The sequence below is a fragment of the Scatophagus argus genome, chromosome 11 (genome assembly GCF_020382885.2).
Source record: "Scatophagus argus isolate fScaArg1 chromosome 11, fScaArg1.pri, whole genome shotgun sequence".
NCBI lineage: Eukaryota > Metazoa > Chordata > Actinopteri > Scatophagidae > Scatophagus > Scatophagus argus.
Window position 1 is genome coordinate 12,392,152 of NC_058503.1, and position 17,568 is coordinate 12,409,719.

General features: G+C 41.0%; 1 protein-coding gene across 6 annotated transcripts in view; it reads right to left on the reverse strand.

Moving 5' to 3' along the window:
* Positions 1-17,568, reverse strand: part of myo3b (myosin IIIB) — a 61,663-nt gene that overhangs the window by 27,707 nt on the left and 16,388 nt on the right. For 5 of the 6 annotated variants that reach the window (XM_046404308.1, XM_046404305.1, XM_046404304.1 and 2 more), the window contains exons 9-23: positions 17,418-17,483; positions 14,830-14,985; positions 11,947-12,031; positions 11,735-11,851; positions 11,329-11,433; positions 11,097-11,180; positions 10,788-10,990; positions 10,612-10,710; positions 10,416-10,530; positions 10,207-10,333; positions 9,473-9,683; positions 8,516-8,663; positions 7,145-7,298; positions 6,925-7,013; positions 5,778-5,907 (exon numbers count right to left, since the gene is read on the reverse strand). In XM_046404308.1, the coding sequence (XP_046260264.1) occupies positions 5,778-5,907; positions 6,925-7,013; positions 7,145-7,298; positions 8,516-8,663; positions 9,473-9,683; positions 10,207-10,333; positions 10,416-10,530; positions 10,612-10,710; positions 10,788-10,990; positions 11,097-11,180; positions 11,329-11,433; positions 11,735-11,851; positions 11,947-12,031; positions 14,830-14,985; positions 17,418-17,483 (1,889 nt within the window). Of the gene's footprint in view, positions 1-3,136; positions 5,121-5,777; positions 5,908-6,924; positions 7,014-7,144; positions 7,299-8,515; positions 8,664-9,472; positions 9,684-10,206; positions 10,334-10,415; positions 10,531-10,611; positions 10,711-10,787; positions 10,991-11,096; positions 11,181-11,328; positions 11,434-11,734; positions 11,852-11,946; positions 12,032-14,829; positions 14,986-17,417; positions 17,484-17,568 lie in introns of those variants that run through there. The other variant, XM_046404310.1, reaches the window with a different exon arrangement.

The window sequence follows — 17,568 nt, forward strand, 5'->3', positions numbered from 1 at the left end:
GAGGCTGCGCTATCAAGTGTGTATTAGAAGCATCAATCAAACACTGGAGAGATCAAAATCAATTTATGACGGATTAATTAAGAGCCAGACCACTTCTAACTTTAGACAAAGAACGTCCTATTTGTGCCAAAGGTTTAAAAGTGAGCCAAAGCAATGTGGCGTCCCATGGGACAGACAAATACACACACACACACACACTGCTGTAGTCAAAACAAGCCAAAACATATGATGTGAGAGCACTTCAAAAGGACTCAAACAGTCTTTTAAGCTCGTGATGGTACCGCTTTAAGCATTTGACAGTTATCTTCTAATTTTTATTTATTTATCTGCTCGTTTATTCTGCTATTAATACATTTTGCATCTGGTAAATAAACAAAATTCAAGACATTCGGTCACATTAACATATGCAGTTATATATTTGTTAATAATGTGCTTGGAAAAACATCCACAGACACTGAAGAAAAGTGTAAAATATGACAATGTGGACGGATGAGCAGGTAATTGTTCGTTATGATCACATGTTTGTGAGGGGGGCATTGTGTCTAGGATCATGGCGACAGATTTTACAACCTCAAACGCCCCGTTGGCACAATCTACACACACACACAAAACCCCACAAAAAAGTAGGATCTTTGAGAAGAGGAGCCGTTAAACTGTGTCGGGTATATTACCAGCACACAGGCAGGGAGGGCCCCGCTCCAATTAGCCCAGAGTAAAGCTGGATGGATTAATTGGAGTGGGTCTTGTGCAAATGAAGTGCGCTCTCTCCTCTCCCCATTAGTGCTGCTGGGCCAGATCATCTGAGCACATTTGTCATGATGAATTAGCGGCTGCGAGTGGAACGGGCTCGTGGAGTGTCACTGTGCTTTCACGCCTCTCACTTCCATGACACCATCAAGGGGAGATGAAGGGGCTGCGCTGCGATGAGAGAAACTATGACAGTTGTACCTAAGCCTTGCAAATGGACACTCGCTGCTTTCTTTATGTATTCCTTGGCGGGTCGTATTAATTCATTCTTCTGGCGGGCTTCATATCCCCTCCTGACTAGATGATTAGAGCACGGGTTAATAGTCAGCATCCTCAAAGATTTCTGCCTCCTGAGACATGAAACCAAGGGAACACCTGTGATGTCCGGCCTGAAAGAAGACCTCCTAATTTAGATACAGTAGGGAACTTGTCTAATGATGTGGATTATAATTATTCAAATAAGAGACAGAGGAAGCAAGAAAAGGGAAGATTTGTTCTTCACCGGTAGATTCAGTTAAAGAAAAAGGCCACGTGTTTTTAGTTACAGCTGGAGGCACTTCGTACTTTTGTCAGTGCTCTCAGATAAATGTAGGATGAAAATAAAATAAAGAGAGTTTTAACATGAAAGCTTCATAATTAAAGGAGGAGAGCATTTGAGGGGAATATTTCCCATCAGGTCATTCAGTCTTGAGAGTCTTGAGAAACAGGCGGCGGAGGAGCGTCCCACTGATTGTTTCTGCTTCACGCATGTTGCTCTTGGCATGGACTTCCAGGACAAGAGTGAGGCAGTGCAGTGTGTGAGGAGAGGGGTGGGAGGGGTGGCAGAAAGAGAGAAAGCCTTGCTTGGCATCTGTGCGTTCACTTTGAAAATTAAGCCCAGCAAGAATCCTGTAGGAAAAAAAAAAAGCTCAAGCTGGCAGTTGTATTGGGGTTCTATTGACAAGAATAGTCAATGTGCTTGGGATTAAAAAGCAATCCTGCGTTCAATATGACACCTCCCTACACGCTTTTATGAGTCCCAGTGTGCGCCTTGTACTTCAGAAGCTGTGGATCGAGCTGTCGACACGGGGGACAATCAAAGTTGTAAGAGAGAGCAGCCTTCCCGAGCTGAGTGAGCACAGGCTTGCTGGATATCTCCGCCGCTCTCCCGCTCTCTTTTTGAAAACATGTGATCTAGAAACTCAACTCAGCAACCAAGCAAATGAGATTAAAGCACCCATAACCCCTCGCCACCCTCCCCACCCTCCATAACCACCACCGTTTATGCCTAGAGATGGCTCTGGGGGCTGTTGATTTAAATGCCATCCACTACTGTCAGAGCAGATCAATCATAAAAAGCATGGTGTAATTGGCTTTTAGTGACACAACACAGTGTTGCATTTATCAAAGGATGTAGAACCATGTGACTTAGGAGAGCTGGCTCCTCGCTATTGATGTGCGGGGCCGTCAAAAAAATCCCACTGCTGACTCAAAACATTCTCCCAATACTGCGATTAGGGGAGAAATTTAACAAAAGTATTACTTGGTGAGTGTCCTCTCTCGGTAGTGTGTGGAAGTCTGGTGAGAGACTGTGGTGTCTGCCCACTGGGATGAAAAAGGCTTCTGCTGGGAGAGAACAAAGAGCCAAATGTGTCATATCGCCGGGAGAAGCCTGTCATCTCTGCACAGGAGGATCTCCTAACATGAAGGGAGACGGAGGGAGAGGCTGAGAGGACGGGGGAGAACTGCAACTGTGGCTTCGTGTGAAGATGTAAAAACCAACGTAAATTATTTGACACACATGACCGACTTGAACTTAGACAACACTTGAAATCTCACAGGAGAATATTGAGCTTGTTTTGTTAACTCGCACAGTTTTACCGGCCTACAACACGAACAGGACTTTCCTGGAGATAGAAATTCATGTCAGAAAGCTCGTCACTCACAAGACATGTGAGGCTTGACACTGTGGACACTCGAGGGACTATACTGTGTATTATACTGTAAGTATACAGCAAAGTTTCACCCTGCTTTGCATGAAAAACTAAATACAAACAATGACTGGAGAAGAACTGGAATCCCCCACTGCAGGAAAAGTTCAGTGTTTTATACATGTATGATGTTAATCAATTATCATTACTGATGCACTACTGTAAAATTAACAGCGATTAAATTAAAGCTGAATTAATTACTTTGCTGTTGGATGGTGCATCATATCTTAAAAGTGAATCATGTTTTATTTGTAGAATCTTCATTTGTAAAGTCAACACCGGTTCCTGGCACATAAATGTAGCACAAAATTTTCACCTCTGATATGTAGTGAAGCATAAGTGTAAAAGTGCACAAAATGGAAATACTTAAGTAAAGTACAAGCACATGAGTACAGTGCTTGAGTAAGTACACAGATAAATCATGGCTGTCTGTCTTTTTTTATGGCTTTAGCAGAACACACAGATTAACAGTCACAGAATAAATACATACAATCTCAGAGAGGAGAGGAGGACGTTAAATGACCTCACCACAAAAAGTCATTTTCATACTAAAGTAGGACAGAATACATGACTCCAGGTGTAACATATTTTCCGCTACATACATACATGTAGCAGTACATCAGACACCTCTACATACGTGGTGCCACTGCTTGAGTTTAATCACATGAATATTTCAAGTGCTCAGCTGGTGTGCATGCTAATAATTCAAAATGACAACAAATTGCAGCAGCACAGTGCAGGTCTTGCTCATACCAATGATTCTCTTTCTACATACATTATAAAGTGTTCAAGCCCTGGAAAAGATAAATAGCGCATATCAATAAGAAACAAGGAAATAAACAGGAAATATGTTTTTACACTCCACTGTCTGTGAACTTATCACAGGGAACACATCACACTGCACATCCTCCATTTTCATTGTGATCTGACAAAGGACTGGCAGTTTTGAGGTGCTGTGCTATGAGCAGCGAGGCCAGGCAGCCCTGCGGCTACACACACACACACACACACACACAGACCCATACTGTGACCACAGGCTGCCCAGACCCTGGCAGGCCCTTCTGAGCCCAGCCAATTCAAACACTGTGAACCCCCTGATCTGGGAAAGGCCCTGGCTCTGATGAATTTGTCCATGCAAATACATCCCATTTCCTCTGACAAAACACCACCACATGTCCAAGCCTCAAGGACCCACATTCTGCAGGGCTCAAGTGGCCTCCCTATTCACAGCCTCGGAGCTTTTTACTTTCTGGGGCCCTCTTAGTTTCCTACTGTTCTCCAAACACAAACCGCATCGATACTCAGACCATCTCGTTCTCAATCTGGTCTGTGAGGTGAACAAGTAATGTACTGAAATATTAAATTAATGTGGATTGTATGTCTGCGTTAATCTTTAACAAAATATAACATGGCGAAAAAAAATCTGGGAGAAATTGTTCCTGTATTTTGTGTACCTGCAGAAACGGGAGCGTTTGCTGCATTTATGTGAGTAGTTTGACATTTCAGGTACATTATTTACTTCAGTGTCAAGCTGCAGGTCTACAAGAGTGCCCCCTAGTGGTGACACTGTGAGGAGGCGACCCAGAGTGTGAAACCACCCTGGTGTAAAACAGATTTCCATCAGATCCCCCCAGATAATGGTAATTTCACAGATAACAGTGAATCTATAATGTGAAGTAAAATGCAAATTAAATCCCCCCACAAATTTTACCCCGAAGAATAGATTTATAATTTTCTTATGCTATACTGTATCTCACTTTAAACTGCAAACTCCAGAATGATAAGCCGGAGCAGAGCGTTTCATAGCTTTTATCTAACGAGATGATCTGCAGTTTCTCAAACTGCAAGAGGAAAATTGGACCTCCAACTCCAAAGACATAACAGAGAGTTGACTGCAAGCCTAATGCAGTTATACAGCATCGAAACGTACACGCAAAAGAGCCTATAACTGTGAGCATTGGTCGAGCCCTTTAGGATAAAAAGGCTTAATCTGCGCACCACTCTAACAGTTTATTTCTCCGACAAATCATCACATTTACGTGATCCACCAGTCTGAATGGCAGGACAGACAAAAGTGCAGTGGAACAAAAAGGAGATAAAGAGGCTCTTAGACCTAAATGACACTATGTCAGCAGCAGTAAACATTACAGCACATCTTAGTATCTATTCAGCGCCTTTGTGCACTGAAATGAAGTGTTCCTTGAATTTGTTTTTATAGTGTGTACTCCTCTGAAGCTGTTAATTGCAAAAGGGAAGTGGCTGAAGGCTCCCTTGTGCACAACCTTCAATTGAAGTTTACAGAAACACCACACAGATTTCTACCAGAGTCTCGGCTAAGGTGTCTTTTGTGAATTGAAGCTTCTTTTAATGCCACTGGGACTGAAAGCAGGCATTTACAGGTCCCTAAAAAAAAAAAAGAAGTGAATCACATAAAGTGGCTTAGCTGAAATAAAGCAGGAAGTGGGAATCTGATAATTTAACACATCTATTAGCATTTCAGCTAAGTCAAGTGACCAGGAGGCCGCAGCCACGGCAGCTAATGACGAGCACATTACTCTACCTTCATTTAACCAACAGAAAAGAGGTGGGAAGAGTTGCTTTTGTGTTCTCTAAATACTATTTCTTCATCCCCTGGGTATTTAGAAACCTTATCATAAAAATATCCCGCTGCACCCACAATCTGCAGATAGCATTCAGCAGTGGGAAACCAAGAGGGACAGCTTAGTGAAAATAAAAACAGAGCGCCGTGCAAAGAGCTGAGCCTCTCAAGAGATAATGGAGACTGCAGATTTATCCGAGCACGGCACACGGAGGCTTGAAATGAAGGGGGACCAGGCGATGCCTGGGAGCCGCGTCTCTAAGAAACCCACTTACCTGAACACTTATGGAAGCAGTAGACACCAGCACAATACAGTCAGAACCCTGCATCGTTAACAATAGTTTGTCTCAAAGAAAAGTTTCTATTTCCATTTCTATTGTGGTTGGTGGTAGCATAATGTTAGAATATTCCTGTTAGTGGCTAAGACGTTCTACAGTGCTGAGGCCTCTATCACAGCATACCTGTTTTAGTTAAAGGGCTGGAAAACAGCTGCTGCAAAAGTTTGTTCTCCGATGTTCTCAGAACCACAACGATGTCTGCAGGAAGAGTGTCCCTGTTTTTCTCCAAAAACCCGTCCACACTGTACATCACCTGCAGGGTGGAACACAAGACATACACAGAATTGGTCTCAATGTTATTCCCAATCTGATTTGTCATTATTCTTGTATAGGGCTCTGCAATATTGCTATATTATTGACTTTTTGTGGGGGCAGTGGTTAGCACTGTCGCCTCATAGCAAGAGGGTTCCAGGTTCAAATCCCGGTCTGGGCCCTTCTATGTGGAGTTTGCATGTTCTACTGTGTGGGTTTTCTCCGGGTACTCCGGCTTCCTCCCACAATACCAAAAACATGCACATTAGGTTAATTGGCTACTCTACATTGACCCTAGGTGTGAGTGTGTGTGTGTGTGAGTGGTTGTCTGTCTTTGTCTTTTGGCCCTGCGATTGACTGGCGACCAGTCCAGGGTGAACCCCCTTCTCGCCCGTAGTCAGCTGGGATAGGCTCCAGGCCCCCCGCGACCCTTATGGATAAGCGATATAGAAAATGGATGGATGGATATTTCTGTGTGTATAAGGAAATGACACATGAGATCACATACAAAAATGATGTTAGTCGCAATTGACCTTTTTCAGACTGACATTTTGAATTGCTGAATTCACTTTAGCTGCTTCAGTTTCTGACCCCTTGAACAAAACAGAGTCAGTGTTCTCAGTAACACCTGTGATTTTCTTACCATGACAGGTGAAGAAAGGCCTTTGAGATGTGTTTAACTATTCTGCATTACATCAGAAGAAAACTGCTTCACACACATGTAATGCGCAAAATTTTCAAAGACTAATTTTGTTACATTTTTAATCATGGTTCACTTGGAATCATCCATTTAAACAACACATGATCATATCGTCACAGAACCTCCATAAACATGATCAATTATTTATTGCGCAGCCTAATCTTGAATATTCAAGACGTAATTCTAATTTGAACAGGATTTGAAACTGCTGGCCTGAAAATGGGGGACTGGACTAAATCACATGCTCCACCTTGATTAAGTTGTCTAAACACTGTGCATAGCATTAAAATTCCACACATTCAAAAACTCATTTCATACCTTTCCTGCATAATGCTGAATCCCGAAACAAAGCTCCACACGTTTTGGTATCCAAAAGTACTTGCAGCGCAAGTTGTCCTCAAATTTATCTGCAGGCAAGAAAAGAAAGATAAGAAAGCAAGTTAAAGATACAAAAAGATGCTCTGAGCAGCACAGGTAGAAAATGTAAATAAGTATGTTATTTGTTTGTTTGTTTGAATAGGAGCAGCTCCAGTCTTACCCACTAAGGTCTGGTCAGTGGCTTGAGGGAAGCGGCTCTCCTCGTCCATCAGGGACAGCAGACCCATGGGCTTCTGCAGGAACATGTCCAGGATGGGCCTGTTGTCCTCGTACTCCACCAGGCTGGCATCCACCCCCTCGCTCTGGTATTCCATCTAATTAGAACCAGTGAATGTAGCATAATCTAGTTAATGATTTCTCTAAATGACCCAATTAAACAATCTGGGCTAAATATGATTTGTGCATGTGTGCGGGGAAAAGATGAGTTTCTAATGAACAAAACCAAACAGCTGCAGCTGGCTGTGTGTGTCTGTGGCTGAAGTTCACAGCATAATAGAGTCTTTTACTGAATGCATAAAACAGAACAGCTCTGAACTAACAAATAGAGCCACTTACTTATTCATAATTTATTTCACTTTGCAAATAACCCAGAGTCATATCATATTATTGCATCTATTTAATTTCAGATCAAAAAGTTGTTTTAAATATATATTTTACTAATAAAGTGGAACCAATGGATCTAAACCGTCCTCATGTTTAAGTCATTAACTTAGAATAATCAGTTTCTGTGTACAGTGAGACTGAAGACATCCACACCAAAAAAAAAAGAAAAATCCTCTTTCCACTGAGCACCAGTCCTTCATCAGGGGCAGCTCGTGTTTGTTGTTTGTGGAAGACAAACTTTTCCTCAGGCATTATTTTCAATGATCACTGCTGTAATTCATGTGTAAAGGGTGCATGTTGTTTCCAATAACAGTGTCTGGTCGTGGGTCGAGAATACATACGATCAGTGATTATGTGTGAAATCCTGCCCCAAATCTTGTTTGTATCTGTAGGATTTATGCATTTAAATGTAAAGCAGGTAGAGTTTAGTTGTAATAAAAAGTGCATTAGGAATAAAATTGCCCTGTTTTACCTTGATTTTTCTTTTTCAAGTACTGTTGCAAAGTTGAGGCAAACTAAAAGGCATTATGGCAATATGGTTCTTGATTAATGTCTCTTCATTTCCATCAGGGGAAACAAAGACTTCTCGCACTTCAGGGTAAACAACTTCATTAAATCAATTAAGAGAGTCATTTGGTAGCGCACAAACAGTACAAACAATCCTTTAAACATCACAGCCGGGCTAAAAGCACAGCGTTCATGTTGAGAGCATCTCTGCCCTGATGGATATGAAAAACCATAAATATTATTAAAATGCCTGATCTCCTTGATGGTGTTTTAGAGGAACTTGTTTTGTTCAATGTGTTTCACTGCGGAGGCGTGTTGTTTTGTGGATGCATTCATTCCAAGCACGCTGCAATGACATCTTAAGCATGACGCATTTGCACAGACATACTGTCAATAACCACAGACTTTACATATAACTCACCTGTTCAAGGGCAAATATATGCTGGTTGAAGTAAAACTGGATCTGCTCGTTTGCAATATTGATGCACAATTGTTCAAAAGAGTTCTTCTTAAAGTTTTCAAATCCAAAGATGTCCAGGATTCCCACATTCATCCCGCTCTCTGCGGCACTTCAAAGCAGGAAAAGGGGACAAACAAACTTATTCTTCCATGTAATGGAACAAGCAAATCCCCAGCAGCCATATTAATTGATAAAACTTTAATGATAATCCACGTTCAACCCAAATACAGAGTGTTGATCTGGACAGCCTATGAGAAATAATAAACATGAGCTTTCAAAAAGAAAGAGCTTCATAAATGGTTTTATTTCAGTCTCTATTGATTTAACCTCGAGTCATTTTCAATATTTTCACAAACAATACTCATTTCTACAACGCAGCATGAAGACGTAACACCGTGCTTTTCATATTCAGCGCTCGGAGCTGCTACTTTTCATGATCAGTCATTACCCAGTGTATGCAGAGGTCACCTTTAGCCTGTGCTACCGGGTTATTAATGGCAATAAGGAAACGGCAGAGATGACTGGAATGCAGACAGGAACTCCGGCTTTTGTACATCTCTGAGAGACGACTCCTTGACAGCCGACGCTCATATTTATGAAGGAATTCTTTTGGATCAATGAACAGCCTCTTTGCAGTCTCTCTGAAGTCTTTTTAATCATCTGAACATTATTTTCTCTGCACGCAACTCTGTATCAAAAATTTATTAAAACTTTTTTTTTTTTTTTTTTGCTCTGCATTTACTTGTCTTGTGCTTGCCCATTGATATTCTCCTCTGCATGTTTGCATCTACCTCTGCAGACTTCCACAAAGGTCATCAGAGCTTTGCACAAACCCTGTGTGATCACTTGAGATAATCGGAGAACCGAGGGTAACAGTGCACGTCCACACAGATGTCCGTCACTAGAACACACACTCACCAGATATTCATGTCAGGCTGCAGCAGGGAGTTGATGCGGTTGACTATCCAGCTGAAGAGGCGTCCATACAAGGCCTTGGACATGGCGTCTCGGACATCGGCGGCTTTGTCCACGGTGTTGGTGCGGATGATCGTCTCGCCCCTGGTGACCACACACTGGGAGGTCAGTGCCTCCTGGAGTTCCTCAGGGCCGATGCTGAGGAGAGACGCAGCTGAGAGACAAGATGAAAGATGCTTTTTAAAATTTAAAAAGTAAATGCAAAGGGGTTCTTTCTTTTGGATATACTATACTTTCAGCCACATGAAGAAATTGTGATGTTTATCGCCTTTTTTTCTGGGTAAAGATATGACTGATTCAGTCTTTATTCTATGTACCACACATGAATGTCCTAACAAAGGCTTATATGGCATTCAGTACATTGTTGGTATGGTGAAACAACACGTCACTAAATATCAAACTATCAAACTAAACATAAATCATCTTATCTCTCATCTTAAAAACATAACACAGACGTGTAAGCACATTTCTCAAAAAGGCATCCTCTTATGCACAACTCAAGCCCCTTCAAAAAATCATCCACCCAAAAAGAAAATCTGCAGAGAAAGAGAGCGTTTAAACCAATTCACAGAGAAGAATTAAACATAAAACAGATTCTTTTTTTAATCTAATCTAAATCACAAAACAAACTAGGTCCTCTTCTGCTTGTTTCCTTAGCTAAATGTATTGTATCTCACCGTTCTCTAAGGCCTCTGAGTTAGGCACTTCACTCTTATCAGTCTGATGTTGGGATGTGATGGCAGCAAATTCAATATTGCCTGTGTTCAAAATGGCTGAGAGAATTCTGTAAACAGAGTTGAGCTCCTAAAAAAAAAAAGAGAAAAAACTATTCAAAGCAAGTAAGCTCGATCCGTGACCAAATGTTCTATGTTTGTTTGAATATTACCTCTTCGGTAAAGCCGATATTTCGGAAACACTCCTGAATTGCGTCAAACTGCTCCTTGTACAGTTTGCTGGAGACGATGTCTTGCATCACTTTGTGGTGCTGACTGTCAATATACCTGCAGATGCACATTATCAGAGTTAAGGCAAAGATGGCAGAATTACTATAATATATGTCCAATACTAACTGATGCGCTAACCTGGGGGGCGTCCTGTCGGGTAGCCTGTAAGTCTTCAGCTTGTTCTGGTGGTAAAGTCCTGCATATATGTAATAAAATATGTGGAAATTTTTCTCTCCCCTGAAAGAAAATTAAACCGAGCAGTCAGAAATATGACAAAAGGACCTCCAATCAGACCAAGCCTGAGCAGCACATACGTAGCCTGTTTGATGACTCGGGACTTCTCCAGGAGGTACTCGGATATCTTGGCCCCGATGACCGCGCCAGTGGGCGTGAACTTCATCTCCAAGTATTTGCCAAAACGGCTGGAGTTGTCATTGATGGCTGTGCAGGCGTTTCCAAAGGCCTCTACAAGAGGGTTCACCTGCAAGATCTTCTCACGCAGTGTCCGATTATTTGCCTGGGAGTAACAACATGTTTCTTTAAATAAATTAAAGTAAAATGTCAAGATGGTTTAGAGTTTAGGCAGTATTCAGCAATACTATTAACAAACATTGTTACTATACCTTTCCCAAGAAGGTAAGATGCTGAACAATCAAATGGGCGCTCTCTGTTTTCCCTGCACCGCTCTCCCCACTGATTATTATACACTAAAACAAAGAGAAACAACTCACTAAAGGTGACTAAAAAGTCACTAAAACACCATGCAAGGAAATCTCTTTCTCAAGACCATCCTGACCACTTTACAAACACAGGGTACATGTTTCCACTCCATCAGATGATTTTTCTACAGAATACCTGGTCTTTGCAGAACGTCACCATGCTTCTATAGGCTGCATCTGCAGTAGCAAAGATGTGTGGAGGGTTGTCAGCCCGCTTCACGCCGTGGTACAGCTTAGAGAACTAAGAGAAGGCACCATTTTAGTTTAGCATGTTGCTAATCGGTGTTAAACACAAAGTGTGTCTCTCTGGACCATGAATATCTGTACAAAATTTCATGGGAATCCATCAATAGCTGCTGAGATACTAAAGTCTGTACCAAAAGTGGACCAGCTGAACAAATGACTGACAAGTGATGCTATGGAAATAGTACTTTTAAAATTTTTGAGCCAGATTTTTGCACTGATATTTTGTGAATCAGATTTTCATCATTTTTTTAATTGTCAAAATGACGTACGGGGGTGACTGGGAGACTGGTCCATACCTGGGGAGAGTAGATGCTGAGATTCTGGAAAGGATTGAGAGCGATGAGGATGTCACCAACATAAGTGTACACTTGTAGCTCATCATACCTCTTCTGGAGATGGCTGATTATTGTCTCCTGTAGAAAAGAAAAAAAAAACCCCACACAAAGCATGAACAAGATTGTACCTTGAACCGATCAATGCATGATGAGATAAACACATTAAATCTTACCTCATCTAAGAACTCCAGGTTTACCAGATCATCATCGGGACAGCTCTCTATTATGAGGGTTTTACGAGTATTGATCCGCTCATGCCTGTATGAAGCCAAGGACATGATAATACCTCAGAAAGCTGTAAAGTGACCACCAATTGAGAGGCAGTAGTTTGACTGAGCAGATATAAGACTCAGTCACTTCCATGGTTTGTGTGAATCCCTTAAAGCTCTCCCAGTGGACAAAGCTCCCATTATCACAGGCTGTGATTGCACTTCATCTGTGTTTTGACCTATCACTCTCCAGTGAGCCCCAGTGGGCAGAGGTCAACACAGAGCCAGCTGGCTCCAGGGGACGGTGGTAAAGCTCGAGGGACACCAGAGAGAGTGTGTGTGTGTGTGTGTGAAAGACAGCAGGACAGGGCTGCTTCTGTTGCTTTATGTGTTGATATAACTATGTGCACATATGAACTTCTATGAAATTTAAAGGACAAAGTAAGTGATATTCCATACTTGTCTTATTATCATCAAAGCACATGAAAGACCAAAATCCACACTGAACTGATCCTACTAACATGTAGCCAAAGCCTCAAATAGCCTATTCGTCATATGGCTCTGGGCACTGTGGTTTATTTGGTTAGTCCCACACACACACCATCCTGCTGCTGTCAATACCCACCAGGATTGGGTTGGATCTGGGTTGTATCAGCTATTTCGAAATCATTCACTATGCAGCAAGTTTCAAACTAGTGATTTACTAAATTGTGGCTTTACTATGCGTAAATTTGCTGCTGGAAAAAAGATCTGTTTTGCCTTCCAGTGTAAAACTATCAATTAGCTTATGTAAACAGGAACTGTAACATCCATACTGAAACATCATGGGCAAAAATGATAAGGACACATTAGAAAAACATTTAGACCTGAATTTGTTTTACTAAAACATGCATAAATGGTTGATAATGTTTCAGAGTTTAGAATGAGGAGAAAACATCCCATCAAGATAACCTAACCAACACACTTTCATCTATTCATCTCTTTTTTTTTTCCACTATACAGCATTATATTGAGGTGTCAGCTCAGATTGTTCACCATATATCACCTCTTTCACTCTTAAATATAAACAGGAAACATATGGGCAAGCTAACATTAATCTTTACAGTTTGGTCCATAGTTACACCAGTTAACAAGTCTAAATATTCAGTACAACTAATCTTCTAAAATAACTGGTTTCTATGGTTTTCACTTTTGACAGTTACATTGTAATTAGGCTACGTTTAAGCATAAACATTTCAGTATGATTTGTGTATTGATCCTCAGCTAAAAATGGTCCACAACAAAGACACAATTCACACCTTTTTAAGTAATGTTTGTTCAATGTTACACTGCCCAGCTGTGCTTTACTTAAAAACAGAAAATTACATATTACATATATATTACATATATATATATATATATTAATGTCTTCAGTTGACACTTGCAGGCCAGCTGAGTGCCTGTCAGGAAATAGTGAAAGACGGACTAACAAATTGTTGGTTTTGGTCGTTTCATGGGATTTGTTGACAATTAACAAAAAAAAAAAAAACACCAAAGATGAAAAATCATCCAAACAGTTTTCTGGTTCAATCCACAATACTGCCAAGACAATAAATCTCATTCACGAGATGTATCTATATTCTATTATAATAAATAATGAATCATATCCAGAATAAAAATATTCAAGCTTCAGGTCAGGAATTGTTTCCTCCTCTGCCTTCGTATTCATTTTGTATTCTGAATATAGTGTAAATGCAACAGTGCAGAAATAAAGTCACACTCAATATGTGGTCCCTCTAAAGTGAATACTCGTCACCACGTCTCTTTAGAGGAGGACTTCAGACCTCTAGTTTCTACCTCTCTCCTGCTTTGAAGTAAATCACACTATTCCACCTACGGCAGCTACTTTTAAGTTCTCTATGTCTTTATTCTTATCTGGAGTCATTGTGTGCTGATCTGTGGCATGAGAGACTAAACCGGGCGAGCCCAGTTCTCGCCCTACAAGCTCCTAATCCCATTATCCACTTTCACTGTGGACAGGAATTCGGGATCAGGCTCAGGCACCGACTCTGCACACTCTCGGGAGTAAACAGAGCTGGCACAACATCAAGACTCTCAGTCAAGGGCAGGCTCAGCGAACTCCTTTATAATGAAGATTAAGCATTACCAAAGTCAGTATTTATACGGTAAATAACAGGAGACTTTCTGATCTGTCATTCCCTGCCATGACAGAGTGCACTCTTCATCATGACGCATTTTAAGATAAACTAACATCACTGTCTGTGTCTCTACAAATCTATTTATCCATTTATCTATAGATATTTCTCTGTACAATATATAAGGAACTTCTGTAGTTCTGCTAATATAATCTGTAAAGAAAACAATCCTAATTAGCTTATTGAAGACCGAGCAAAGCGAAGGCAGTACAGATGAAACGCCACCTATTTTCAGACGTAAATCACATTTGAAAAGAATATTGAGGATACTCCATCATTAGTTTAATCACACGGGTGGGAAAGTGCGTTGTACTCCCCACAAGAATGGCTGCCACATACACTGGCCTAAATGGCATTTATGAATCTAAGGTTAGTCAGCACAATCACTCCTTCTGAATTAGTCACACTCCCCTCAGTTCTCTTTAATCACATACTGTAATGTCCATTACTGGGGCTCACCATCAGCTCTGAGCTTAAGAAGATGAGATCCTGCCCCCTACTGGACAGAAAAAATATTGCCACTCGGTCAATGTCCATGTGCTGCAACAGGGATCTCCAGTGACAGCACACAAACAAGCCCACCAGCTTTGTCACTGCAGCATATTATTTCCTCTTCGTCTTCAATTTTCGAATGACAAATCAAGAGACTTACTTGGTTTTAGTTTTGCAGCCTGCTTCTTGCTGCTCCTGAACGAGAGCAGCCAACTGCTGTCGGAGTGCCACATCTTTGCCGTGGGCCTGCTTGATGAAGGGATGCTCCAGGAGGTGGGTTACAGACGGACGTGCCTCAAAATCCTTTATCAGACACCTTACATTCACAAAAACAAAGAAAACTTTGTACACTTCAGACAGACAAAGACGAGAGTGAAATTCACATCAGGTTAAGGTGCAACTTGTGCAGTCACCTGAGCATTGTGGAGAGCTGATTTGCCTGGACCTCTTCTGACACAAGTGCAAGTGTTTTAATGTCTAGGTCACTAATCTGTCGTTCTCCGTCTGAGTACCACATGGTCACTATCACCATGGCCCCAAGTCCAAACAAGCCCAGTTACGGTGCAGCAGTAAGTCCTATCTGTGATGTGCAGCGTTTGCCAATATGTGATGTGACTCTGCTGACTTAGCTGCTGATACAAATGGTTGCAAAACACAGCACACAACCAGGAGAGCAGATTTTTTCATTTCATTTCTGACGGTTTTGATATATTGTGAGATAAAAACGATAAAATCATAAACTTGCTCCCACACCGAACTCGACGATACATCAACAATGCACATTTGTACTCCTCAATTACTTGCACAGCTCAAGATTTTCAACGCCACAATGTGTGTGTGCGTGTGTGTGTGTGTGTGCACTACAACACCAGCTCCTGCAGTCAGAAGCGAGATAGCAGAAAAACAGCAATCTAATTCCTACCAGCTAATCTACAACGAAATTCTGTTTCTTTTATCAGTTTGTTCGACTCTGAAAGTTAATTCCTTGAATTCATTAGCGTCAGGACATTAAGCAGAGGTTGCTGCTATTAGCAGGGCTGTGCTGCCGGGATGCCGAACGGCAGGCCACTTTGTCACAGAAGTCAGCTCTTTGGCTGCACAAGTGCAGGCACCGGTGATGGATTCATTATCCTGAAAAACACCCCTCTACCTCAGTTTCCCTTACACACACACACACACACACACACACAGGCCTGAAAGGGCTTCACAAACAGCCTGCAAAGCTTGATAACATTGTCCAGCCTCCCCACATTGAAATCAGCTAAGCTTTGTTTGGGAAGATTATTTCTGATATGATATCACACAATCCATTAACACAGATTACAGAGCTGCTGTCCAAAATGCATCCCATGGAAATCATTGAAATTACACAAAAAACTAACATCACTACAGCATGTGTTGGCTGGTTAAATGGGTAATATGCCTTGACTCTGTCCTGACCAATCAATAACTTAAAGTGACACAAACAAAAAGACCTTCAAGGCAGATGGTCTGTTTGTTTTTTCAGTTACTCCTTTTTAGTTATTACATTTCACCACAAACCTCCAACATAAATGTTAGCCAGAAACATGCCCACACAAATAATTCTCCAAACAAATTGAATTTTATTTTCTCATTATGGTTCAGACTCACACAGCTCCGCACGGTAGATATTAAGGTTGTATATTCTGAACAACCATTACAAGCCACCGTGGACATTATTAGCTTTGCACAGCGGAGCAAATGATAAGTTATCTGGACCCTCAGATAGACCTGATAACTCAGGTGAATTAGTTTGTTCCTCTGTGGCAGATTTACACAAATGAAAGCCAATGACCAGCGAGTCAAGAGGGTTGATAGAATCTGGCTATAAAATATCAATTTCAATCCCCTCCATGTTTACATGCACATTCCCGCCTGCTGTTTGTTGTACTATAGCTAAGGCTGTTCCTGATTCAAAAGAGCTTATCTCCACGTGCGTATTATCATTTCATACTGTACAAGTGTTATATAAACATTTAATTGGCTTATGAAATTTTTAAGAGTATCTGCGCGTACAAATGACACCAATAAAGCAATATGAATATTTATCCTCTTGATCGTGTATGTAAACATCAGGTGTTTAATGTCACTTTCAGTGACAGATTCAAACGTCTTGCAGCAGATCTAACATTAACATCTTCTAAAAAGGTTTAAATAGAGTTACAGGTCAAGAAAACCATGCTCACAACCAGACACTGATTGATATATCTGCTGATAATATTAACAATATTGTATCAAACATTTCACAAATTCTGCATTACCGCATAACACACATCACTGGCCATTGATATGTTATTAAGTGTGACATGTGGGCAAGTAAGCAACAATAAATTTCCAGAAATAAATGATTTGCAGGCCGCATTGCCTGCATTACATAGACTGCATTACATAAGACTGCTAAAAGAAAAAAAAAAAAAAAACCCTCTCCCTAAACCACCCAACTCTACCTCCACATCTGCACCAGACATATCCTACCATTTCCCTAACCAAAACAAATTCTTCATTTACTAAATATGAGACATTCTTACCAACACAGTCTATTTATGTTTTGTCCATGTAAAAATGATTGAATAAATAGCAGCTAAAGAAAAAAATGTGAATCGGCCTCAGTTTTTCAGAGTTGATCAGACTATGTGTGCTTTCTCAACACTTTTTGGAAAATAACAGCTTTTTCAAAAAGTATTAAGACAGAAAAAGGTTGATAGGTTGAAGTTAGAGGACACTTACTGGCCAATGAAGTGGCTGAAACTTCTGCACCACTGCTCTGGATTCCGTAAAGTAGGAGAGGGATTTCTGAAACAAAATCACCCACACAAAAGTTAGCATAATATTTGAAGAACTGTGACTTTAGAAAATGGATTCAAATAGCATTCACGAT